General features: G+C 42.7%; 2 protein-coding genes and 1 long non-coding RNA gene across 8 annotated transcripts in view; 2 read left to right on the top strand and 1 right to left on the bottom strand.

Annotated features, from left to right (window-relative positions):
* Nucleotides 1-26,870, top strand: part of LOC307224310 (uncharacterized protein) — a 199,998-nt gene that overhangs the window by 46,351 nt on the left and 126,777 nt on the right. The window lies entirely within an intron of this gene.
* The window catches only part of LOC307224356 (CD209 antigen-like protein A), a 76,495-nt gene that overhangs the window by 45,883 nt on the left and 3,742 nt on the right, over nt 1-26,870 (top strand). Inside the window, exons 1-9 of one of the 6 annotated variants that reach the window (XR_013842479.1) lie at nt 6,448-6,552; nt 7,018-7,117; nt 8,592-8,687; nt 17,657-17,767; nt 18,824-18,922; nt 19,811-19,897; nt 23,270-23,421; nt 24,523-24,632; nt 25,152-25,228. Coding sequence is in view for 4 of the 6 variants with exons in the window: in XM_079991203.1 (XP_079847329.1) it covers nt 8,606-8,687; nt 17,657-17,767; nt 18,824-18,922; nt 19,811-19,897; nt 23,270-23,421; nt 24,523-24,632 (641 nt within the window). In the remaining 2 variants the exon portion in view is untranslated. Of the gene's footprint in view, nt 1-6,447; nt 6,553-7,017; nt 7,121-8,591; nt 8,688-17,656; nt 17,768-18,823; nt 18,923-19,810; nt 19,898-23,269; nt 23,422-24,522; nt 24,633-25,151; nt 25,229-26,870 lie in introns of those variants that run through there. The other 5 variants (XM_079991202.1, XM_079991204.1, XM_079991203.1 and 2 more) reach the window with 5 other exon arrangements.
* Nucleotides 21,218-26,870, bottom strand: part of LOC307224446 — a 202,557-nt gene continuing 196,904 nt past the window's right edge. The window contains exons 2-3 of the long non-coding RNA XR_013842529.1: nt 21,680-21,997; nt 21,218-21,424 (exon numbers count right to left, since the gene is read on the bottom strand). This is a non-coding gene — a long non-coding RNA (uncharacterized lncRNA). The remainder of the gene's footprint in view (nt 21,425-21,679; nt 21,998-26,870) is intronic.

Below are 26,870 nucleotides of genomic sequence, written 5' to 3'. Positions count from 1 at the left end.
GGGCAAAAAGCCCAGAATTAAGTTTAAGATATTAACTGATGCTAAAGAAAGAGGGGGCTTTGCCCTGCCAGACTTAAAGTTGTATTATGAATCAGCAGCTTTCTGCTGGTTGAAAGACTGGCTACTTCTTGAGAACACTGATGTTTTAGATTTGGAAGGATTCAACAATGCGTTCGGGTGGCATGCATATCTGTGGTATGACAAGGCTAAAATACATAAGAATTTCAAGAACCATGTTGTCAGAAAAGCAGTATTTAATGTCTGGTTGAAATATAAAGACTTATTGGAAAACAAGACCCCAAGGTGGTTATCACCAATGGAGGCTAAGGCCTTGAAAAAACTCAATATGGAGGCCAAATGGCCGAAATATTGGGAAATAATAGAAAAAGATGGAGATAACTGGAGGTTGCAGAGTATGGAGAAAATAAAAGATAAAGTGCGAGATTGGCTACATTATGCTCAGATTAAAGAAGTTTTTAAGTTGGACAAAAAGGTAGGATTCCAGGTGGAAAAATCAAAGTTAGAAACAGAACTGTTAGAACCCAGCTCTAAGATACTTTCAAGAATGTATAATTTGCTGTTAAAATGGAATACACAGGATGAAACGGTCAAATCAGCCATGATAAAATGGGCACAGGACATAGGGTACAACATCATGTTTGCTGACTGGGAAAAGTTATGGACCACAGGTTTGAGATTTACGGCATGTAATGCCTTGAAAGAAAATATTATGAAAATGATATACAGGTGGTACATGACCCCAGTCAAGCTTGCAAAGATATACCATGTGTCTGATAATAAATGTTGGAAGTGTAAAGAAGCTGAAGGAACATTCTTTCACCTCTGGTGGACTTGCGCTAGAGTGAAGGTTTTCTGGGAAATGATTTATAATGAACTGAAAAAGGTATTTAAGTATACCTTCCTTAAGAAACCAGAGGCCTTTCTCTTGGGCATTGTTGGTCAGAGTGTGCAAAAGAAGGATCGAACCTTTTTTATGTACGCTACAACAGCAGCAAGGATACTCATCGCTAAAAGCTGGAAAACTCAAGAATTACCCACACTGGAAGAATGGCAGATGCAACTGATAGACTATATGGAATTGGCGGAGATGACGGGCAGAATCCGAGACCTGGGAGAAGAACTGGTGGAGGAAGACTGGAAGAAATTCAAGGATTATCTACAAAAATATTGTAAATTGTATGATTGTTAAGAAAGATGTAAGATTAGCAAAAACATGGCTTCAACAAACTAGTTATAAAGAATATAAATTTAAATTTAATTGGAAGATGAAAAGATAAATTTTGGATAAGTAACATTTTATAATTAAGTTTCAATAAGAGTATGTTAAATCTTAAAATTTGAGATATTAATATTGAAAAATTATATTTTATGAATTAAATTAAGTTAATAATTTGCTGGTAAAATTTATGAGTTTAGAAAGCAGGAACAAGATGAATATGAAATGTGGAATTTGGGAAAAGATTGTGTTATTACCTATGTATTTTATTGTTAAACTAAAATTTAATAAATATTATAAAATAATAATAATAATAATTGGAATATAAAGAAAGACAGTACTTTCAGATTATCTAAATGGGGATTAAAGGATGTTTTTGAGAGGGGAAACCCCAACACCAAACCTACCTTCTTCTCCAACAGACATAAGACTTTCTCTTATATTGACTGTGTGCTAATTAAATAAGGGAATGAAATCAGTGTTAGAACGGCAAAGACTATGGGAATATGGATTTCAGACCATGCTCCACTATTTGTGGAGCTGGGACTGGAAGAGGATGGAAAAAGCAGGAGATGGCGGTACAATAACCCAATAATGGCAAAAGAGATTGACAGGGAATATATCAGAAAACCATTTGGTTGGTATTTTAAAGAGAACAATGGTTTGGCCGAGATCCCGGTAGTATGGGACACATTCAAAGCTGTTATAAGAGGACATTGTATACTGAAAGAGATTGCGATTAAGAAGGATTGATACTCGAGGAGACGGGAAAAAATTTAAGAGATTGAAATTTTGCAACAGCAACAGGTTCAATTTCTAAGGAGCAGACAGGAGCAGTTAAGAAAGTTAAAACAGGAATTGGATGAGCTGGAAGAGAGATAATATGATCAAAAATGATTTTCAGAGAACCTCAATAGGATCATATAAGAGACTGGCAAAGTATTTAAAGAAAAGAAGGGATAAACAGAGGGTGAAGGCCATTAAGACCAGAAGGAAAATACACAAAGCTCTAGAGAATTAAGGAGAAAATTTGCAGAATTCTATCAATCTTTATATAAAGAAGAAAATAAAAATATTAGTAGGGAAAGTTTAGGGTTTAAAATTGAAGAAAGTGATAGATTAAGACTGAAGGAGAAAATTTCTTTGGAAGAAATAGAGAAAGTATTTAAATCATTTAAAAGTAAGAAATCCCCAGGATTAGATGGAATTATGGCAGACTTTTATAAAAAACAATTGACATCCTGGGCTCAGAACCCATGTTTAATTTAAACAGACTTCAATTTCTGTAGTTTACTTTGGGATTCATATTGTGTACACAATAAATATAAATATATTCAATGAAACTCATCACCTGTCAGGCTGCGGAGATTCAGCTTCCTCCTCCTCTTTAGCCATAGATTTGCAGGACAAAAGCAAAAAGAGTCGCTTAGCATTTAAAGAGTCTTTAATGATCACAGCAAAAGAACAAAGCAGCCATTCTTGGAATGAAGGTGTTCCCAATTTAGGTTTCCACCCACTTCCCCCCTAGTCAATTCCATGTCTAGCAACCTGACCTGGCAACCTGCTTTTTGTGTAGCCACCTTATCGGCTCTACGTGACCTTGGACTGATAGGCTCAACACTTTTGAGAGAGAGAGAGAGAGAGAGAGAGAGAGAGAGAGAGAGAGAGAGTGTTTGTTAGTGCTCTCTCTCTTCCAGTTCTTCTTCACCTTGTTGTTCACCCCAGTTATTCTCAACTTTTGTCTTCAGAACTATGCCCTTCTGCAAACCACTGCTCCAAATCTATACTGCTCCACTGCTCCTGGGTAGGTTCAGATCCTGGTCAGGAGCATCGGAAGGTGGAGGCAGAGGCTCCCACCATTCCTCATCAGAGAAGTTCCACAGCCTGGTCTCTGACATCACCCAACAGAGTGGCAGAATGAAGGAAGCAAGAAGAAAAGCAGATAGTTGTGATTTTCACATCTCCCCACTAGAAATGCAGTCTTCCCCAATCACACTGTAATTCACAATGTTGGTGCTACTGCAAGATTTTAGCTGGCACAAGGGAACCTTGCCCCACCGCAATGCCATCACCAAAACTGCTCTCCAGATTGTGGGAAAACTTCAGAACAGATTGCAGGGAAAGGGGCTGAAAATTGTATCGAACAAGGAGAAATTCCTGCACTGACATTATGTCCTACTTAGCTCTATGTGAAATGCAACCCAGAATTCATCCAAAAAAGAGTTTGGGCGCCTCTATTTTAATAGCTCTCACAAAGCATAATTGAAAACTGCAAAGTATTCTTTGTATATTTGGCTTTACTGTGTGACTCAGGGGGGAATTGGTTTTTGACCTTGGGATTCCCAGCAGAAAACGAGGACATAGGAGGGGAACATAAGAGATACAGTGGTGCCTCGCAAGACAAAATTAATTCATTCCGCGAGTCTCTTCGTCTAGCGGTTTTTTTGTCTTGTGAAGCACGGCTATTAGCAGCTTAGCGGCTTAGCGGCTTAGCGGCTATTAGCGGCTTAGTGGCTTAGCGGCTTTAGGAAAAAGGAAAAAAACTAGCAAGAACTCGCAAGACGTTTCGTCTTGCGAAGCAAGCCCATAGGGAAATTCGTCTTGTGAGGCATTCGTCTTGCGGGGCACCACTGTACTTCATGAGCCAGTTTTAATATGAGAATAGGATAGAAGAAGAGTTTGGATTTGATATCCCGCTTTATCGCTACGCGAAAGAGTCTCAAAGGGGCTAATATTCTCCTTTCCCTTCCTCCCCCACAACAAACACTCTGTGAGGTGAGTGAGGCTGAGAGACTTCAAAGAAGTGTGACTAGCCCAAGGTCACCCAGCAGCTGCATGTGGAGGAGTGGGGAAGCAAACCCAGTTCCCCAGATTACAAGTCTACCGCTCTTAACCACTACACCACACTGGCTGCATGTATTGCGTTGGTCTTTGGTCTGATCCAGCTGCAGGATTCTTCTGAGGCTTTTCATTGGTGAGCCAAGCTGATCATTCACCTTGTCCCTATGCTCTGGTGTGGTAGCAGTGGCTGGAGATGGGGCATCAGCCAGGTGGCAGCGCATTTGGACCACATGCCGGTTGAACTTCCAGTATGTTAGCCTTGTAGGAGACTGGCCCAGTCACCCTGGTAAGAGTGGCGGGAATCCAGGCAGGGGCATCCCCATAGTTCCAGATGTCCTGACCAATCCGATGATCTTGTCCGCATTCTTGAACCTTACAGACTGAAACACGCTCAACGCAATGGAAACAGACTCTGCTCTGGACACCCTTTGAGATTATCCCATTAAATTGCCTATCTTGTTTTCTTTTTCTATTCTTCCTCCATATCTGGCTTGACTCAAAGACCACCTTATTGGAAACTTGAATGATGGTTGGGTTATATATGAAAGGACATTCTATTTCTTTTCTCATGAGCAAAACTCATGGGTGGATTCCCCCAAAAAAGTGTGAGAGCCTTTAAAGAGCACGCCGTTCTTGGGGGCTTTTCCCCAAGGAGGGAGAAGGGACTGACTGGCCGAGTCAGTCCCTTCTCCCTCCTGTGGGCTTTTTTTATAAATTATTTTTTATTAATTTTAACATACAAAAATTTTAGACATACCACACAAATTATTTTACATATATCCTTATTTGGACTTCCTTCAGCATCTCTGATAGCCTTCCGTCTTAATTATTTCTCCTCCAATTCTTAACTTAATATTGCCTTTACATTTTCTAACAAATAATTTCTTCCTTTCCATTTTTACAATATTTCTTAAATTACTCCTCACAGAGCCCCTCCTGTGGGCTTTTGCGGGCGATGGGGGAATTCCCCCACCTCCTGCTAAAGCAAGCAAAAGCCTTTAAAGAGCTTGCCGCTCTTGGGGTCTTTTCCCATGGAGAGATAAGGGACTGACTGGCCGAGTCAGTCCCTTCTCCCTCCTGTGGGCTTTTGCTGGAGATGGGGGAATTCCCCCACCTCCTGCAATAGCATGGAGAAGGTCTGGGAGAAGTGCATATGCTGCGTGCAGCCTGTCCGCTGCTCCCAGAGCTAGGGGGGGGGGTGTCATAATTTTTCCTTGATTCCCCCCTCTGAAAACTAGGTGTGCCCCATGGTCAGGTGCGCCCTATAGAGTGAAAAATACGGTAGTTTTGTTTTGTAGAGACAGAACGCTGCAAACATGCAGCTAGATTCTGTAGGCTTTCCTTTGTTTTTGTAAGCTTCTAAATAAACAGTTGATAGAATGGACACACTGGTGTCGAGTTATTGAAGACATCATGTTGACACAGACAAAGCCATTTTATGCTGCGTATATATTTTACTATTTACCTCTGTGAGGTGAGTGGGGCTGAGAGACTTCAAAGAAGTGTGACTAACCCAAACTCACCCAGCAGCTGCATGTGGAGGAGTGGAGACGCAAACCTGGTTCACCAGATTAGGAGTCTACTGCTCTTAACCACTACACCACACTGGCTTAGGTAATCAGCATGTAGTGGTTTTAATTACAAGGAGATTTATTGCATACAGTCATTAACCTCGGAGCCGCGCACACTAGCGGCTGTTCCTCAGAGAGTTGACCTTCATCTAGGCCGCTCTCACTGTGCTGATAAGATACATTCTCTTCTCCTGAGAAGGGGCGTTTTAGCCCAATGCTTTCGGATGGCTGTGGAAAATGCAAGTCTTTCTCTGCCTCTTTTGACTGACTGCCCCCTCACCCACGCGGACTGCTCATCTTGACTGTGGGAAGTCCTGCCCATGACAAATTCTAGCACACGGGGGCCATTTTATATAAATTATATAATTAGGTATTTGAACGATTGGTATTAATAATTTCATTATAAATTGGTATTGTTATAATGAGGCTATTATTGGATTGTAATTGCAAAGTAATAAAAATTATTATTCAAAGAAAAGAAATATCCCTGAACATATGAGAAAATACAAACTGGGATACAGCAATGCTTGAGTTTCTCACCAAACACAGTAGGTCAATTAGAGGCATTAGAAAAAGACACACCTTCCAAAAATGGAATAAAACAAAGACCATTAGATGTACTTCTAGATAAGTTTTTAAAGGTTCAAAAGTAAAACAGTAATAACTTTTGGGGGAAAATAAGTAGTATACAAGATCTGAAATAAACATTTTCCTGGGTTTATGCTGTATGTGGCATGCTGATTGGATATGATGAGCAGCCAATCAGGAAAGGGTATAGCCTAAAGGGGAGGAGTTCTGGAATGCCTGACATCACAAGGGAGGTGGTTCTTAGCCAGTGGGAGGATGAAACAACCTTAAGAAGAAATTAAAGGAGAGAAAAGATTGTTCCATGACAACACCAAGGTATCCAAACAGAAATAAGTCTGATGGGTGGACTACTTTCCTTACAAGCTATGATATTTGCAGGGTCTCATTCCAGGGCCAAAAGGTCACTAAGAGGGAAAATGATAAGCAGGTTTATAAAACTTCAGATAGTTTTTCTCTTTTGAATACTAGAATCCAGGGTCATCCAATGAAACTGAGTGGTGGTATATTCTAGGGCTGTGTACAGGTGCCCTGCTCTGACTCATGGTCCCAGGTTGTAAATCCAGATCCAGATCATGATCCAGAAAATACAGTTCTTGAAAAAACTCGTTTCCTAGCATATCAAGGGCTGCTAGATCAGATGGCTTTGAAATGGGATTAGACAACAGTCCTCTTCTTTCTTGAAGCCACAGCATCAGATGTCAGGCTGCGTCTTTGCAAAAAACACACAAAATGACACACCTGGAGAGCCTGTGTAACAGTTTCCCCCTGCTTCTTTTCCAGGACCAACACATGATCTCCAAAGTCTTGTTAGATTCAATTGGATTTATATGCGTCCAACTGAGACCGGATCTAGTACTCCATCTTTTCTGATGACCAGGAGGTAGTTATATAATTAAATGAATATACCTTCTATTAAGGATGGGGAAGATGTGGCCCTGTGATGGAGGGAGTTAACACCCAGGAACATCTGAAGACGTCATAGGTCCCACACTATCTATTAAATGGGGAACATCTTACTGGAGTCCTGTAAGCTAGATGTCCAGGAGTTAAGAGAGAGGAATAGGATGCAAAATGAGAATGTGGTATATTACCTAAAACAATTTTTTAAAATGCCTTGGAATCCATATGGAACATCTCTTTTGGTTTAAAACTGAGATTGATCCAGTAAAAGAAAATGGAAGACATTTCAGTTATATTGGACTCAACAACAACTTTATGTTGGATTGTCTACTACTACTACGACTACTAATTTTTTATTTATACCCCGCCCTCCCCGGCCAGATCTGGGCTCAGAGCGGCTAGCACCAGTAAAATTACAATAAAAACATAAGGGTGGCGGGACATAAATTTAAAATCCAGGTTAAAATACAATCTAAAATGCAGCCTCACCTTAATAGTACCCAAAGATCAAAACCATAAGGGGAGGGAAACATAAGGGTCAGACTGAGTCCAGACCAAAAGCCACGCGGAACAGCTCTGTCTTGTAGGCCCTGTGGAAAGATGTCAAGTCCCACAGGGCCCTAGTCTCTTGTGACAGAGCATTCCAACAAGTTGGGCTGGTACTGCAACCCCGCGTAGAGCGAGTTACAATAATCAAGCCTGGAGGTGACTGTCGCATGGATCACTGTGGCCAGATCAGGATGAGAAAGGTAAGGGACCAACTGCTTAATACGGCGGAGATGGAAAAATGCCACCTTTGCTGTGGCTGCAACCTGTGCCTCCATGGAAAGGGAGGCATCGAAGGTTACACCCAAGCTCTTGACAGAAGGCACTAGCAGTCACTGAGCTCCTGCAAAATATGGGAGTTGGCTCCCCAACCCCATGTCGTCCCAACCCAGCCAGAGGACCTCTGTCTTTGGAGGAATTAACTTCAACCGGCTCCCACACAGCCATCCAGCCACAGCTTCCAAGCATCTGGTCAGTGTGTCAGGGGCTGAGTCAGGGCAGCCGTCCATCAAAAGATAAAGCTGGGTGTCATCAACATATTGATGACAACCCAGCCCAAAGCTCCGGACAGTCTAGGCAAGGGGGCACATAAAGATATTGAAAAGCATTGGGGAAAGGATTGCGCTCTGTGGGACTCCACAACACCCTCCCTAGCACCACCCTCTGTACCCGACCTGAGATAAAGTAACGCAGCCATTGTTGGACTGTGCCCTGAATACCCATGTTGGCAAGGCAGTGGTTCAAAAGTTCATGATTGACCATGTTGAAGGCTGCTGACAGATCTAAGAGAATCAGCAGTCCCGATCCGACTGACAGTCACCGCTCTATACCTAACGTGCTCATAAACTTAATCTCCATTTGTTGTCTCATTCTAGCTTGTTGTTTCTAGCTTTGTTCTTGTTTCACAGACAAGACTGAGAGGATGGGGAAGCCAGCACCCGCAAAGCCAGCAGCGCCTGCAAAGGCTGCAGCTCCAGGAGAAGCAGAACAACCAGGAACTGGTGGTCTGTATACAGCACAGTCATATGGGATGAGGTGTCTCTTAAAGCAGAGGAATGCACGAGAAAGGGAAGTTGATGGGGAGACAGGTAGAAAGTGGAACCAGACATGTTGTGCCAGGGAAGAATGCAGGGAAAAGCCCACACAGCTTTTTGGGTGCCAGAGATCCACTAAGCCCCATAGGAACCGCAGGAATCAGCCCACTCTTTGCTGATGGCTGTTGTGTTCCTTTACTGTGTGCAGTCCAGAATGGCACTACCATTAGGCAGAATGAGGCAGTTGCCTCAGGTAGCAGGTGCTGGGGTGGGTGGAGATGTGTAGACCACACAAGCTGCACTGCACCTCCTCAGTTAGCCTGCTGCCGCAGCAGCGACATCAAAACAGAGCCCATGGCCAGCCCAGTAAAGCTTCTGTATGTGGAATTATGTGTACAGAGGGAGTATCTTGTTCAGGGCGTTGGGTATAGGAGATGCAAGGGACTTCAGCCATGTAAACATGTTGAGGCCTGGGTCCCAACTCCTGCAATACTGAGGGGCTAACATCCCCAACCATCACTGGGCACCCTATGTGTGCACCCCAACCCTTGCCGGGAGACAAGGAGCCAAGAGGGGGCTGGGACTAGTGAGGGGATCTTCACCTTCTCTCCCCCCAAACTCTCCCCGGCAGTCCGGGAGTCGAGAGGGGCCTGGGGCAAGTGAGAACGATCTTTGCCTTCATTCCTCCCAGCCTCTGCCTGGTATCCTGGCAGCCGGAGGGGGCTGGGATGAGCGAGGGCAAAGACTGCCTTCTTTGCTCTGCCTCCTCCCTGCCGTATGCCACACTTATACAAATCTCCACATTTACAAAAAGAAAACAGCCAAATACATTTATTCTTCAACTTCCTTTTCCCCCTTCCAGGGTTCCTTCTAATTATTATCCTCCTGCTACTGCATATTCTAATTACTCCATATAAGTTATACAATATACAATATACAATATACAATATACAATATACAATATACAATATCTTTATTGTCATTGTCCCATGCAGAACAATGAAATTGAAAAACTACACAAAGCTACTACAAAACTACATAAAACTACATAAAAACTACATAAAACTACATAAAAACTACATAAAACATTCAAAAACCCCTAAAAACTCTGAAACCCCATTTTAAAATACACTATATTATAGAGACCCCTTTTGTTACTCCATTTAAGTATAACTTAAATTATATAAATTATTTTATCCATATAATTTATAAATTATTTTATCCATATAAATTATTTCTCACTTTCTCCCAACTTAATTATATGCTGCTGAATTTACTTTAATTCTGCTAGCATTTTTATTTGCTAGTTATCAGAAAAGTTTCCTCCAGAACTTCCTGCTGGATATGGATAATGGAGGATGACAGAGACTGCTCGCTCTGAGCAGCCTGATTGCTGTGAGAATCGAAGAATGGGGCTCTGGCAAAGCACCTTCTCAAAAAGAGCCTGAAGGAAAAGTTCAGGTTCTGAAAGGTCCAGAGGTGTCAAAATATGCTCTCTAGATTCTCCCAAAGCTCCATAGGGAGCTGAAAAGATCCCAGATTGAGCTCAGACACACAGCACAATTGAAGACCCACAGTAAGCTGCCTCTTGTGCCTCCATTGAAGCAGTGACATCTCCAAACAAAGGAATTTGGACCAATTTGACAAGGCAAGAAAAATAATTTAAGGTAGTGTCAATAAAACCATTGGATCCAGACTAGGGTGGCAAAGAGGAGGCCCGCCCGCACACCCCCCCCCCCGGACACGGGTGTTGATCTGCATGGAGAAAATATTCAGGGACTGAATTAAGAATGAGAATGAGAACAAGTACAGTCTAGTGACTATTTTTACAAGCATTCCAGGTGAAGAATTTTGATTAACTTGTGATTTCTCTAAATCTCTGGATGCAGAATTTTTGTGACTTTATAAATATCTTCCAGCAAGCGGGTCAAATCACAAAGATCTAAATGTTGTGGAATGGAAGAGAGGAAAGTGGGACTTTGTATTTTCCTTTCCCCTCCTTTTTTCCTTTTAAAAATAATTTTTTTTTTTGTATATATATATATATATATATATATATATATATAGCCTCCTTTTGATAACCCAAAGGAGATGGACATTGTGAGACTGAAATTCATCTGAATTACTTTGTGGATTGCTGATTTTATTATTATTATTATTATTATTATTATTATTATTATTATTTTGTAATACATAAACTAAGGATTAATTTTTATTTTTATTCACTGTGCATTTTTACAATTTTTTTATTGGGATCTGACGGGGTTAGATACTAACTGGTGACAAAGGGTGGAAATATAGTGATATAGTGACACAGTATGGCCCCAAAACTAATTGCAGGGTCTTTTTTATTTCCTTTTTAAGTATTTCCCTATAATAAAGGAAAGATCACCATCTAGTGACATTATGATATGGCTATGGCTAAAGTCGGCAAGAAACCACCTCCAGGCCCATCACAACACCAAGTCAGAGAAAAGGTTTAATTGTAGAAGGAGACACAAAGTCTGATTTGACATTAGAATTTCATTAGAAATGAGAAAAGAGATGGGGGAGGGTATACAGAGACTAGGACAGAAGGCTGATTTTAATGCGCAGGCAGTCTAAAACTTATCAGCAGAAATTGCAGAACTGTCACATAAAACTTCAGAAGTAGAGAAAACCGTACAGGATTTAAAGGTGAAAACATCCAGCTTGGAGGAATCATGACTTCTGGAGGCGGCACCTCCGACAATGGCGGATTCCCTCTGATTCAGAGGGAGACAGCCCCACAGAAATCGGGTCTCACTGCTGCAGCGAAGCGGGGACATTTCTGAAAACCGCAGGTGGAAGAAGCCTGCGACCGTGGGACTCGGCGGGCACCGTTTGCGCCCCCCCCCCGTTTGGCAAAGGGACCCTACAAAGGGCTCCGGAGTGAGATGGGGGCTGGCGCGGTGCTGAGAGTCAATCGCTACTTCTGTGGAGCGAAGCTGCACAGCCGATGTCGGAGAGCACTGTCCTTTTTCCTGTGACAATTCAGACTTTAAACAACAACCCGTGAGTAGGATAATTGAAACTTTTGGATCTAAAAAACATTTTTGAATTTGAGCTGAGACGGGAAGGTGTAAACAGGAAGTCCGCCTCCCGTTCCTTGTATGAAGAATAAAGCAAAGATTTTACAAGCTAAAAGCTGGATAAATTGACAGCCTGGAATTTCCTGCATTTTTAACCATCAACCCCCTAGCCAGCAGGAGGAAAGGGGGAGAATTTTGACTTTTAATCCTGTAGAGAGTGTGCTAAGAAAGTAAGCCTCCACTGTCCCTAACCTGGGGATGGAATGACAGGAAAGAAACTGTCGGTGATGCCTACAACTTGAATATAGAAAAATTGACAGACAGAATTGGAAAAGGGGAAAAAATAATTCCAATGCTCTCTTCTGCCTGTTTTTCTTACGTTGAAAGGAAACAAAATGTCTGAAAATCGAAAGTAATTTTCTCCTTGCTGGTTACATTTTAAAAATGGATGCTAAAAAGTAACTACACCCCCTAGAGGAAGCCTGCCAGTGTGTTTGTTACAATTTACAAAGAGAACATTGTAACTGGGAGACCGTGGGACTAGCTCCCTGACCTTGACCGAAATGACTAGAAAGGAAGTTTTATCTGTCCTGGACAAAATATATGATGTGCTGCTGCAGCTGGATGAGAAAGTGTCTTTGATGAATCAAAAGATGGACTATATAACAGCTGCAGTCAGCAAGGAGGTGCCAATGGGAAATGAAGTTATAGAAATTGCACAACAATCCATTCAGGAAGCTGGCCTAATAGAGCAAGTGCAAGGGCAGAGAAAGATGGAAGAGGCTGCGAATGCACCTCAAAAGACAAAGAGACTTCAAGTCCTACATGATCAAAAGCTGCAACACTGGGAAATGGAAATTGGAGGACACTGGCAAATTTTTGGATTTAAGAAAATTTTGATCTCTAGTGGGACTGTGAAACAGGTGGAAGATCATTTCTGGAATAATTGCTTTCTGGATTACAAACTAAATGATGGGGAGTGCATCACCGGGGAATGGGACAACTGGATAAAAGGAAATGAAGAATATTACTGTACGGAACTCCCCGAAGATTGGCTCCCAGAAGAGAAAGAGAAGAAAATGCGAAATAACCCAACAGGGAACAAGGACGTATGTAACTACAAACAGAAACAAGAAAACCCACAGAGGGGGCTTGGAAGTGACCTGAGGGCCTCTGATATTAGAACACCGGACTGAGGAGGACATAATGATATAAGGACTGACATAATGATATAAGGACTGACTGGCTTTAGCAGAAAAGTTAAGTATGGTTTAAATTTAATAATTTTAAAGACTAAGAGGACAAGACAAAATTAATGAGATTAATGTAAAAAATGAAGTGGTTTGAATAATAATGGTGAATTTGCTGAATAAATTTTCTAAATGGAATACAAAGAGGGAGGTGGGAGGAAGTCAGGAAAATAAGTGAAAGAATGTCGAAAAATTTGAAAGGAGGGAATTTATTTTTCTTTTCTTTTTTGTCTTGTTTTTAAGTTGAATTTTTGGCTTTTGTATTTTTATTGTGTTTATTTTCTTTTGTTGTCTTTGTAATCTTTTTTCTTGTTGAAATTTAATAAAATATCATTATAAAAAAACAGCTTGGAGGAATCATTTAAGAAAGTAGAAGGGGAGGTAAGAGAAACAAAGAGGAGCAAGAAAGAATGAGGGGGTTGCTGAAGCAATCAAATTGTTTAAGAACAGACTCTGGATGAAATCACAGTTTTGGAAGTACATCTAAAAGATTTGATTCTTAGTTTGAGATTTGCCAGAAGATACGGCAGTGGAATTAAGTGAAAAAATAATGAAAGAACTTGAGAATTTGAATGAAATGGGTGAAGAAACTGTTAAAGTGGCAGTGGATAGACCTTTTCGTGTAAAATCAAGATATGCTAAAGCAAAAAATCTGTTGGGTGATTGGGTTTTTTAAAATTCAAAGAGATTTAAAGACAGAATAATACAGAAGCACTATCAGAAAAATCTCAGTTTGATGACTAGAGAATAATAATTTTGAAAGAAATCCTGATGGGACTACTTTGGAAAGGAGCAAATTACAAATATCTGACGGACACACCGTGATAAAACAAAATCACTTTTCATTGGGAATACCCTGAAGGAGTCTCCTTTATATTTAAAGGGTGAAAGCAGAGATGTAGAGATCCCACAGTAGCAGATAAATTCTGGAGAAAATATGGAAAAGAATTAGCAGGAGAAAGAGCATTTGGTTTGGAGCCACAACATGAAGAAGAACCAAGAGAGGGGGAGAAGAGAGATAAATGAATAAAAGACAAAATGGCATTGATAATCTTAATGTGGAATGTAAATGGACTGAATAATAAAACAAAAAGGATTGGGATTGAACATGTGGTAAAAATAAATAAATTTGAACGTGATTTGCTCTCAAGAAATGCATATTGCGATGAAACACAGAAGAATTCTGATCAATAAAAGATTATTGAAAGGACTTTGTGACCTCTGACTATACAAAGAAAACAGGCATAGTAATGTATACAAAAACCAGAATTAGATCCAAAACAATTATTTAAAGGAAGAATACTGATAATATAGATAACATCACAAGGAGAGAGGAAAAAAGAATATTAATAGATGTATATGAACGGAATGACAAAATATCTGACTTTTAAAAGAGACGAGGAAATGTTATTTGAATATATGAATGAAAAGATGATTTGAATGGTAGATATGTATGGTGTAGCTTCCCTGGAATGGGACAGGACTAGAAGAAGAAGCAATACAAAAGAAGGGAAGCTATCTAAGGTCTTTTTCAGATGACAGAAAACCTAAGTCTAATTGATATGTGGAGAGAGAAACACCCACTGGACAGACAATTTACATTTTACTTGTCTGAGAATAATTCAGCGAGTTGAACAAACTCTGTATGGACTTCTAGAGATTTGTACACTAAGGTAAAGAAGGTAGAAATTTTACCCAGGACATTATCAGATCACAACTCTATTATTATGGAATTAAGAACAGAGCAAAATTGCTGATTCAGACTAAATGAGAATTTATTAATTTATTAATATTAGAAAAGGGGGGGGAATATTAAGAGATTGTTCTGAGATCAATCTGAATCAGGAGACAATTTGAAAGTGGTATGGGATGCAAGTAGAGGAGTCTAAAGATATTTTTTTTAGAAGAAGCTTTTTAATAATCGCCTCTTTCAGTGGGTCTGGGAAGGCTCCCTCACAGAGAGAAGCATTCACCACCCCATGGAGCCCATCACCCAGCCCTTCCTGGCTCACTTTTATGAGCCAGGATGGGTAAGGATCAAGGAGACAGGTGGTTGGTTTCACTCGTCCAAGCAGCCTGTCCACATCCTTGGAGGTAACAGATTGGATGAGCAACTAAAAAGATGAGCAAGTAAAATCCTCAGTGATACACTGGACAACTGATATAAGTCTAATAATAATAATAATAATAATAATAATAATAATAATAATAATTTTTATTTATACCCCGCCCTCCCCAGCCAAGGTCAGGCTCAGAGTGGCTTACAAGCAATAATAAAAACAAGTTGAATGATTACAACTTAAAAACAAAATTAAAATACAACATTAAAATATTGAAACATTAAAATATTTATATGTAGCCTCATCGCAGGAGGAGAAGGAAAATAAAAAAGAAAGGGAGGGAGGGAATCAAATTGGCTCCAAGCCAAAGGCCAGGTGGAACAACTCGGTCTTACAGGCCCCGCAGAAAGAAATCAGATCCTGCAGGGCCCTGGTCTCATGAGGCAGAGCATTCCACCAGGCCGGAGCCAGAGTTGAAAAAGCCCTGGCTCTGGCCCGGGACCACTAGGGTGTTGCTATTTATGGACCTTGAGGCTCTCTGTGGGGCATATGGGGCGGTCCCGTAGGTATGAGGGTCCAAGGCCATGAAGGACTTTAAAGGTCAAAAGCAGCACCTTAAATCTGACCCTGTACACCGGGAGCCAGTGCAGCTTGAAAAGCACTGGGTGAATATGCTCCCATGGCAGAGACAACGTGAGGAGCCTCGCTGCAGCATTCTGCACCCGCTGGAGTTTCTGGGACAGCTTCAAGGGCAGCCCGGCTGTCAGGGAACTGCCATCGGAGCCAAGGGTGGAGATAAGGCTCCCTAATGACGCTGGAGAGGGAACCAGCAAGGAGAGAGGGGAAGCTTCCGCTGGGGAAGGAAATAGACATGACGCTAGGGAGAAAGGGGAGTCTGAGGGAGCTTCAGAGGGAAGGCTCCAGGACTCTTCCAGTGAAGCCAGCGGGGAGAGCAGGGGACCGCCTACTCTGCGCAGAAAGCTGCCGCGCAGAGAAGCTAGGCGGCGATTGGGTGTGAAAGAACTTCTATGTTGGAAGAAATTCAGGAAACGCCCACTGACGGATTCTGCCAGTGACTGAGACAGTCACGGAGTACTGACTGTCCAGCCAGGGGAAAGTTTTAACCAAACTACTCAGCTCGGAGCAGTTTGCGCCTTACGCACAAACAACCCCCAACCCCGTTACACCCGCGTAGAGCAAATTACAGTAGTCAAGCCTGGAGGTGACCGTCGCATGGATCACTGTGGCCAGGTCAGGGCAGGAAAGGTAAGGGACCAACTGCTTGATGCGGTGAAGGTGGAAAAATGTCGCCTTGGCTGTTGCTGTAACTTGCGCCTCTATGGAAAGGGAGGCATCAAGGATTACACCCAAACTCTTAACGGAAGGCAATATAGACATGGAAGCATGGGAATGATTGCGGAGTATGGATATAAAATTCACAGCATGCTATGGTTTAATAGAAAATTATATGAAAATGATATCTTGTTGGTATCTAACAGCGAGTAAACTGGCAAAAATGTATAAATCTAAATCAAACAAGTGTTGGCATTGTAACGAGAAAGAAGGTTCTTATCATATGTGGTGGTCTTGTAGTAAGGTTAAAGCTTACAGGGAAATGATCTACAATTAATTGAAAAGGATGTTCAAAATAACTTTTGTAAAAAAAACCCAGAAGAGCTCTTTCTTTCTTTCTTTCTTTCTTTCTTTCTTTCTTTCTTTCTTTCTTTCTTAATATACTTTCATTAAAGATTTCTTACATTTTCTACAGATTAGTTTCATTTGTTGAGACATTAGTGTTGTATTAGGAAGAAAAGGGGGTAAGAGGTGAAGGGGGCAATGGTGAGTCAGGTGGTGTCGGGTGCCAATGTTTCACCTCAGATCATATAAATCTTTTGAAGCTTTTCTTTTGGGAATTATAGGGACAGAACTACCCAAATTGTATAGAAATACATTTATTAGAAATACATTAAGTAATTAAAGACAACCTGCAACGTTATACAATGTGAGAATGAGACATTACGATACTAACAATATGCAGAAATGGCAAAAGTTACGGGAAGAATAAGAAATCGAGATAACAAACGTTTTATAAAGGAATGGAAACGGTTTATTGAATATTTACAGATAAGTTGAAAACAGATAAAAACATTAAGAGGATTATGATAATAATGTGCAGTTTCATAAGAATATATACAGGTATTTAAAGTAGATAATTAAATAAACAAGTTAAATAAATTGGGATATGCAGAAGATATTAAAAATAAATTTAAGGAACACTAGAAAGAGGGGGAAGGAAGTCAAACTTTGAAATGTTAAAAAGATTGCAAAACTAATGAAATCTATAAACTTGAAAAGTATAGATTAAACCTTTTTTAAAAAGAAAAAAGATAGAGAAGTTTCCTCAAGCAGCAAGGCATCTCACCTTGCTTCCTCCATCTGCTTAGCATCCCAAGGACCCACCCCCTGAACCACTGAGTGTCTCTGGCTGATGGCTACCACAGTGTATGAAAATCCTTTTTTCTGGGGTGCCAATGATATGTTGGCTACCGATGGCTAAAGCAGAATTTTCTTTCTTCAAGAATCTGGTTTTCAGAAGTTTGTAACCTTCATGAAATCTCCCACGGGTGAATACATTGTCGTATTTATGATGATCCTCTTTACTGCGTTGACACTGCTGCTTTTCCTGCTATGTAAGTACATAATTGGCGTACTTTGCTACTACTGTCCTGGGCTTTGCTTGAATGCCAATAGCATTTCCAAAAAGAGATGGTAGGATCCAGTTTCCATTTACCTCATTTACCCTCTCTCTTTGATATCAGGGAGGGAGTTACAGGTGTCACCCATTGAGAGCAATGGCACTGTTTGGTTCCAGCACTAGGAACAAACACATAGACTAACACAAGTCCCTGGGACACCCTGGGCAATTCCCTTTCTCAGCTTGCAATTCTCTGCTCCTTTCCCAACTAATTCTCATTTGCTTCGGAAGAGCCCCCATTCCTGATCCTCGCCACCCTGCCCTCTTCTAGGGCTCCAGTCCCTTGAACGAAAGTGCTTGGGGGAAACAGGCTGCAGAGGAAAAGGCCATGGCCAAAGTGGGTGAGTCCAGAGCCTACCTAAATATCTAGATATATGCAGGGCTTTTTTCAGCTGGAATTCATCAGGACTCAGTTCCAGGCCCTATCAGGTGGGCGCTGTTGCCATTTTAAGAGACGAAGGGAGGCATTCATGCTGAGTTCCAGCACCTCTTTTTGTAGAAAAATAGCACTGGATAGATGAGCCCTTGACCTATTTGCACACCTAATTCATTTTTAAAGGGCACTCAAAAGTAAGCAAATCTCAGGTGGTGGGAATCAAATGATCCAAGAATTTGCACAGTTTAAGCGTGTGGCAGAGCATGAGGCAGCCTGGCAAATGCAAGACTGTAGGACAAAGAGGACAGGTCTATCTAGACAACCAAAAATCTAAAGCTCTCAAAGGAAGGCCAAACCATCTAATGACAGAAGTAACAGGCCAAATTGAAACAGCGGCTACCCTGCTGTTCTGAAGTCCTACCAAGGGCTGAGAGCAGGAAATATTAATAAAAGTCATATTCATGGTTTTGTTGATTTGACTTCTTATCTGCGTTACAAATCATCAATTTAAATTCAATATTAAAAGCAGTTCAATATTAAAAGCAGTTTAATAATACTGTCTGACTAGACAGTCAGACATTTTAATCATTTCTTTTCTACCTACTTCATCCTTAGATCAAAAGGAAGTAAAAAAAAGAGACGAGTTTCAAATGGCAATAGATATGATTCGGACCTTTGTTGTTGGGCTTGATTCAATCCATGAAGACAAGGATGGTAAGCATTTTTTTATGCACATCCTCACTTTTGCTAGACCTTGTTTAATTTAAACAGGCGTCAATTCCTGTAGTTCACTTTGGGATTCATATTGTGTAAGCAATACATATATTCAATGAAACTCATTACCCAATAGAGTTTATCACGTTTCATTGCTCAGCAAGAAGAAAAGCAGATGGTTGTGATTCTCACATCCCCCCACTAGAAATGCTGTCCTTCCCCATCAAACTGTATTTCACACTGTTTATACTGCAAGATTTTAGCACTGGCACAAGGGAACTTTGCCCCCACTTCTCCCTGCATGCTCGGCAAAGCTGCTCTGCAGGGTGGGGGAAACTTCAGAACAGATTGGAGGGAAAGGGGCGGAAGATTGCATTGTACAAGGATAAATTCCTGCACTGACTTAATGTCCTCCTTAGAATTATGTGGAATGCAACACAATATTCATCAGAAAAAGAGTTTTGGCACCTCTATTTTCTTAGATCTCACAAAGCATAACAGAAAACTGCAAAGTATTCTTTGTATATTTGGCTTTACTGTGGGACTCGAGGTGGGAATTGTTTTGTGATCCAGTGATTCCCAGCAGAAAAGGAGGACATAGGAGAGGAAGATTAGAGATACTTCATGAGTCACTTATAATATGAGAATAGGATAGTGGATTGCATGGGTCTTTGGTCTGATCCAGCTGCAGGATTCTTCTGAGGCCTTTCATTGGTGATCTCAGCCACAGAGAATCAAGTCTGTCCTCATATTCATAAGAACCCGATCCTTGAGCTCTGCTTCTTGTTTCAGGCTAGAGTGTTTGAAAATGTTTGAAAATGGTTTCTTAATATTTGCAGATTGTTATTTCAGATACTATTTTGCCTTGAACTTTTTCAAAACTTTTAGACTTTGGAATACTTGCTGTAGCACAAAACAAATCAGAGGAAATGCGGTATCTTGCCAACAAAAATGATGAACTACAAAACGTAATTGGTAAGCTACCCTACGATGCTGCAGAATTGTAGTGCAGTGGGATCCTGCCCTGATTCTGCCCCAGCTGAAAGCCCCTCCTCTAGCTGAAAACTCTTAGAGCCAGAGCAGAGTGCTGCCCTCCTTTGCATGGGGCCACCCTAGGGAAACATCAGATATATTCAGTTCAGTTCTCTTGAACTTTTGAATTGATTTAGCCTCTATGGTTAGGAAAGAAAAGACTTTGCCATTCTTTGCTGTAACAAAGACAATCAAAACAGGTCAGCTGAAAGACCTGTCCTTTATTATTTTCACCCACGAGAGCCCTGCCTCTGCAGAGACAATCAAAAGAGGTCAACTGAAAGAGAGAGATTCATGAGCAGCACTTTGAAGGCAACTTCTGCCAACTTGGTCAGAGAGACTGCTGGGCAGTGGGGTGGTTGGTGCAACAGCAAAACCTCTCTCCTGTTTCACAAGCCCATCATCCGAAAGTGTAAAGTGATTATAAAATTGTCTATCAAGCTTTAGATGTGAAAGCAAAGAATGGGAATGAATGCATATTATATCACTCGTACATAAAAAGCAAGCTAAAGATGTTCAGCACCAAAACACACATTTTGTGAGAGTTGTATAATGCCATTTCCCCTCTTTCTCTTTCACCTTTGGAAATATGATTTCTTTTAAAGACATTGTTCCAAAACCAGGTCTAAATCCTGATTGACATGGATTTCATAGAATCATAGAGTCATAGGACAAATACCCCCCCCCCAAAAAAAAACCCTAGGTCTCCCCCAACAAATGTTTGAGACTAGCTCCCCTAAATCTAAAAGATGGAAGAAACTGTGCGCGCCGCCAGGCGCGTGCCGCTGCCCTGCAAGCTCTGATAAGCTCCTCCCACAGCTAATCACCTGACTTAACAGAAACCCTGCCCCCTCCGACCTGAAAACTGAGTAGTTTTCTCCAAGAGCATCTGGATCTGGTCCACAACCACCCTCTCAAGAACCTTGCCCAGGAAGGGGAGATTAGCAACCGGAAGGCAGTTACTTAGATTTTCTGAGCACAAGGAAGATTTCTTAAGGAGTGGTTTTACCACTCCTGCCTTCAAGCAGGCTGGGACCAGCCCCTCTTGTAAAGAGGCATTAATCACCTTTCTAGTCCAGCCAGCTGTCCCCTCCCTGCTAGTTTGTATCAGCCACAAGGGGCAGGGTCCAGTGTGCAAGTGGTTGTCCTGACCAATCCAAGGACCTTGTCCACATTCTTGAACCTTGTTGGATAACTGCCCGGGTCTGGCACGTTTCCCTGCACCAGAAATCCCAGCCAGCAGCAGAGCAGCAGTGTGAGCCATAGCATTTATCTCTGACTCTTCTCCGGTGAGAAGTGAAAGTAACTTCACAGGCAAAGAACTCAGCTCCTGGATGTAGGAAGCTCCTCCCCAGATGCAGGACACATAGAGGTTAACCCTATAACCAACAAACCTCACAAACCTTACCGACTGAAACATGCCCAACACAATGGAGACAGACTCTGCTCTGGACATTCTTTGAGATTTGTCTGCTGTAATAATAAGAAGAGAAGAGTTTGGATTTGATATCCCGCTTTATCACTACCCTAAGGAGTCTCAAAGCGGCTAACATTCTCCTTTCCCTTCCTCCCCCACAACAAACACTCTGTGAGGTGAGTGGGGCTGAGAGACTTCAGAGAAGTGTGACTGGCCCAAGGTCACCCAGCAGCTGCATGTGGAGGAGCGGGGAATCGAACCCGGTTCACCAGATTACGAGTCCACCGCTCTTAACCACTACACCACACTGGCTCTCATAGCAGGGTGGGTCAAGATGCCAGGGGATGCAAGCAATTTTATCCACAAATGCTTTGCAAGCAAGTCGCAGAAAGCTGCTTTCAGTTGTATCATCTCCTTTGGGCCAGACTGTAGCAGGCCCCACACTACCTGGGAAGGAAAGCTCTGCTGGATAGCACAATGGAGGAAGCAAAGCAAGGCTTCTTTGTATCCTTCACTGCCACTTGGAAGGTTCGAGGATGAACCCTCACCAGTAGTTGAATGCATTCAATTAGATTTTTCCTCCACTTGCGTTCAAGCCATCTCCCAACTTCTTTTTTCGCCCTCTCCTCTGCAGTATACTAGGGGGCAAAACAGGCCAAGCCAAGGCAGGGGGTCTTCTGGGTAGTTGTGCCCACCTTGTGGCACTTCCTCCCCCCAGATGTCAAGGGGAAAAAACTATTCGGGTGAATATAAATCCTGCGTCCAGCCAGGCTTCCCTGCGCAGCCTCTGTGTCTCCGAAGCTTAGAAGCTCTGACCTGGCAGGAGAGCAGAGTAGCAGCAGTGGTCCTGTGTCCGTGTGAGAAAAGGGATAAATCAAGTCCAGAGACAGATCGGTTCTTATCTCTAGAAGCGTTTATTTACAAGCCATAAATCAGTCTCTTTCCATCAGAGCTTTCTGGCATCTCCGTGCTTCCAAAAGCACACACTCACAGCCTCTCAGTTGAGCTGTGTCTCTCAGGCAGAAGCGAGAGCAACTCTGCTCACAGACTGTGACGCACTTCTCTGCATCAAGCTCCTCCCAGATACAGGACACCACGGAGTTTTAACCCTGTCAGTTCCAAACTCCACAAAAACTACTATCTGACTCTCAGAAGACATCTGAAGGCAGCCCTGTTCAGGGACGTTTTAAATAGTTGATTGTGTTTTAATTTTTTGGAAGTAGCCCAGAGTGGTTGGGGGGGGGACCCAGTCAGATGGGCTGCTTATACTTTGTTGTTGTTGTTGTTTGGTTGTTCCAGAGATCAGCCAAAACTCAGCAGGAGCACCTGTCAGATCAGCTGGAAAACCCCCCAGAGCCATTTGGAAGCCCACTGGATTTGGAAGCCCACTAGATCAATCCTGTCAGCTCCAGCATGGAGAATGCTTGGCAGCAAACTGGGTGGTGAACCAGCAGAATCCCACATCTGTCCCAGTTGCCCTATGCCAGGAACCTACATTCTAGATTCCCCTCCCCCCTCCACAACTCAACAGAGGGCCTGGAAAGAGAAAGAGAATTTTGATACACCACAACTACTCCCCCTTCCCAACCTTCAAGTCTGCCCTGATTCTGCCCTGAGTATCCAGGTGGAAACAAGTAGGTGAGGTTCTTGACTGTGCTCCCTGTTCCAGCTATGCCCATACAGGTATTTACTGCACCATCAACATGGGTTGAAGAGTTAATGTTTTTCTTGTTTTAAGATTTCTGAGCTTCCCAGATGAATATATGTTATCACGTGGAGACGGAAATGAACTTAATAAAAATAATTGAAATCTACACAGACATACAAGGTGGTTCCCATTAAATTCCCTATCTTATTTTCTTTTTCTGATCTCCCTGCATATCTGGCTTGACTCAAAGACCTCCTTACTGAAAACTTGAATGAGGGTTGGATTATATATCAAAGGACAATGTATTTCCTTTCTCGTGACCAAGACTCATGGGCAGATTCCAAAAAAAAATGTGAGAGGGAAGGTGCCCAGCTCATGTCTGTGGAAACAAGGGAAGAACAGGTGAGCATCAAAGCTAAGTATAGGAAAGGTAGGGGATCTTCTTGAGCCAAAGGGCTCCTATCATCACTATCCATTTAGCAAGGTTACATGTGCCTGTATGCAGCCAAGACAGCAATTCCATCAGTCAAGCCAAGGGGTGGGAGGGGCAGGGAGAGCTGCTACCATCTGGGACTCAATAAGGTTTCTTGGAGCTGCTGAGCTCTAATAGAATGAAGCTGGCAGTCAGGATGGAGATCTTGGAGGAGGAGGAGGAGGAGGAGGAGGAGGAGGAGGGGGAGGAAGAGGAGGAGGAGTAGATACTTCAGAGGCATCTATCTCTTGGATTCTCTGTAAATTCTTCCTCTGCTCTTTGAGATGTATTGAGTGCTTAGAAACAAACGTTTCCCTCACCACACTAACCTTCTGGCAGGAGAGTATCATGGAGATGACTCTAGAGGAGCTTGCAAGGTATATCCTTTTCCCAGCCCTTTAGCTCTGGCACAGGGGCTACTGGGGTGCTGCAGGGCACAGACATGGATGAGACCCCATCGCCATGCCATCAAGCATACCACAACCGGACTGATTCCAGTGTCTCTGGAACCAACCATCAAACATGGATGCAGAAATTGGAGTATTTGACACACAGCTCACTGTCCTGCTAGATGGTTCCAAGACCAACTGTTCTCTGGCACAGTCATTTACAGTATCTGGAAATTATAACTCTGTATCATGACTGGAACACATATGTAGCCAGTCTTGGTGATGGCATGTGAAATTACCCTTCACTACAATATTTCCTCTTTGGGATGCTTCCTTGATTCCACCACCATCATCTTCGTCATTCATCATCATCCTCATCATCACCATAAGCATCATAATTTTGATCAGGGGGACAATACCACATCCAGTATATGAAATTATTATTGGAGATGGGAATACAATGTATAGTTTTGATCACTTTCCCCCCAAAATTTGGATTCGGTCTTCAAATGTGATACCTTCTCCTTTTAAAATGTGTTTGTTTTATGCCTGTTGAATTTCTGTAAAGGGCTATAGTCTCCCAGAGAAAGAGACATTGTCTTAAAAGATTTTATTTGTTCTTTCTCAATACCCCTACCCTAGTTTTTTATAAACGAGCAAGTACAAAGGCGTAAGAAGTTTTTTTGGTTTGGAGTCTTTAAAGACAAGGGAATGAAATGGAGATGGCTGGCAGGAATAGAGACTATAATCACGTAAGTTTCTGCAGAAACATTTGTTAATGGCATGCATTCCAAAAAGTTGCAGATTCTGTTTACATAATTGATCTTTTCCCTTTCCAAATATATTTTGCCATGCAATTTTCTCTACTACCAAAGATCTACATATGTACTCCTCCACATCATTGCCCAGATGAGCGGCTGCTGCTTCTCACTAGGTTGGAGAGGCAGGAAGGCTCCTCTTCCTGCTTCTCTAACCTAGTGAATGCAGTGATTCAGAAGAGGCTGAAGGCATGTTTTTAAATGGTTTGTGCTCCTTAGTTCAGCTTCAAAAGGACTTGCAGGAACCTAAAGCTGAGCAACACTGTCAGCTAGCAGTTTAAGACAGTTCATGGTTCCCTTTAAGTACCTAACAACTCTTTTCAGCTTGTGTTGATGGATGTACAAGGTCAGAGTAAGATCTCACTCACCCACAGCTTGGTAGTAGAACAGACAACTGGACTGGCATTTATTACCAAGGCTGCATTAACAGAGGGCTGCTTTCATTTTTGCAAGGTCTCCTGGAACAAAATCCAATGACATTCATCTCTATTGATGCACCCAATACCAATCACGAATCCTTTTTGACAAAGGTATTGAGTAAACTTTACAAACAGGCAGTGGGGTTGTATAATACTAGCTGGGAAATTAAACCCTGAATGCCAGTGGTTCCCAGTTAGCTAAGTACTGCAGACCCCTTCATTTTCAAAAGCCATGCCATGGGCCACCCTACCTTTGAACATTTTGATATCTCCGTGGCAGTTTTAGTTATGTGAATGACACCATGGAACCCCTGGGTGGGTGGTCCTGTGAGGAGAATCAGAACTTACAGGGTTAAACAGTTCTGTGTGACGTCTCACATTCTGAGGCGGGGTTATGTTCACATACGGGAATCTTTCTTTGTGTGTGTTTTTTTCTTTCGTTTTTGGCTGAGAGGCGAAAGGATGTCCGCTCTCTTGCCGGGCTGAGTTATGATGTTTTTCTTCTCATTAAAAGACTGTTGGAGATTAGCAAAAGGCCTGCATTCAGTCTGATTTATTATCCACACACAAGGCAACAGTTTTTCCCACTGCTGAACTCTGCTAAGGACTATGCTAAGAGATCTAAGGGAGCTTACGTTTTCTATCGGCACGGACGTCCATCGGCGCAGCAGAAGAGTACTGGGCGCCATCTTTTCTAACAGGTTATGGGAAGCTAGCCAAGCTTTGGAAGCTGTTGCCATGTCGTGCCTGTGTGTGTGGGAGAAGCCAGCTGGAGCTCCTGCCTAATGTTTGAGGCAGCGAAGCTCGCTGGGGAGGATCTCATCTTCAGGACCGGGTGCCAAGAGGAGCTGCTGTTACGTGAGTAGGCTCAGCCCCGGGGGAGAAGATGGCAGATGGCCAGGAGTCATACTCCGTCCCTTTCGAAAAGTTAAATGGGAGAAATTGGGAGGAGTGGTCCAGGAAGCTGAAGGCCTGGCTGGTAGCCAAGGGTCTGTGGGAGGCGGTCCGAGGGCCCCCACAGCAAGCTGCAGCCGGAGCTGCAGCAGCAGATGTTGCAGCTGCCCAAGCCCCACAGAGGAAGAATCAGAAAGCCCTGGGAGCTATAGTGCTCAGTTTGGAGGGCTCACAGCTGCCTTTGGTGGAGGGTCTTGACAGTGCCCAGGCTGTTTGGCAGGAGCTGGAGAGGGTTTGCCGAGAAACCACAGCGGAAGCCAAAAGCCACGTCCCCAGATGCAGTACAGCCTCAAGGAGAGCTGCTGGCAAGGTTGGGGGGGCAGAGAAGACCAAAGGCAAGTTTGCAAAGTTTTCCACTGGTCGCTTATGTGATGAGGAGGAACGCCATCTCAGAGAGGGCCGAGCTGGCGCACAGAGCCCTGCCGGTTGCAGGGGGGGGCCAAGCCAGCAGAAGGCACAGCTCAGGTTTTTTCCACTTGTCGTTGTTTTATCTGTGGGTCTGTTGACCATTTGCGTCGATCCTGCCCGCGGAGAGCCAGAGAGGCCAGGCAGGATGTCTCCAAGGTCGCTTCCCATGGCAGCCAGCCAGGTTTCCATGGCAGCCAGTCTAGGAGAGGAGGCCAGCATGGGAATGCGAAGGGAGGACGTGACACAGGAAGTGAGACAGACGGTTCTTCTTATCACCTAGCTGCGAGACAACTCCAGTGAGGGCAGCATGCTGCGTTGGGACATCGACTCAGGAGCCAGCCACCACCTGATGCCAGCACCACCTAGTGGTGAAATGTGGAACTGCAGGGCT

This window comes from Podarcis cretensis (assembly GCF_951804945.1).
Source record: "Podarcis cretensis genome assembly, chromosome: 9".
NCBI lineage: Eukaryota > Metazoa > Chordata > Lepidosauria > Squamata > Lacertidae > Podarcis > Podarcis cretensis.
This window is presented reverse-complemented; position numbering and strand designations above follow the sequence as displayed.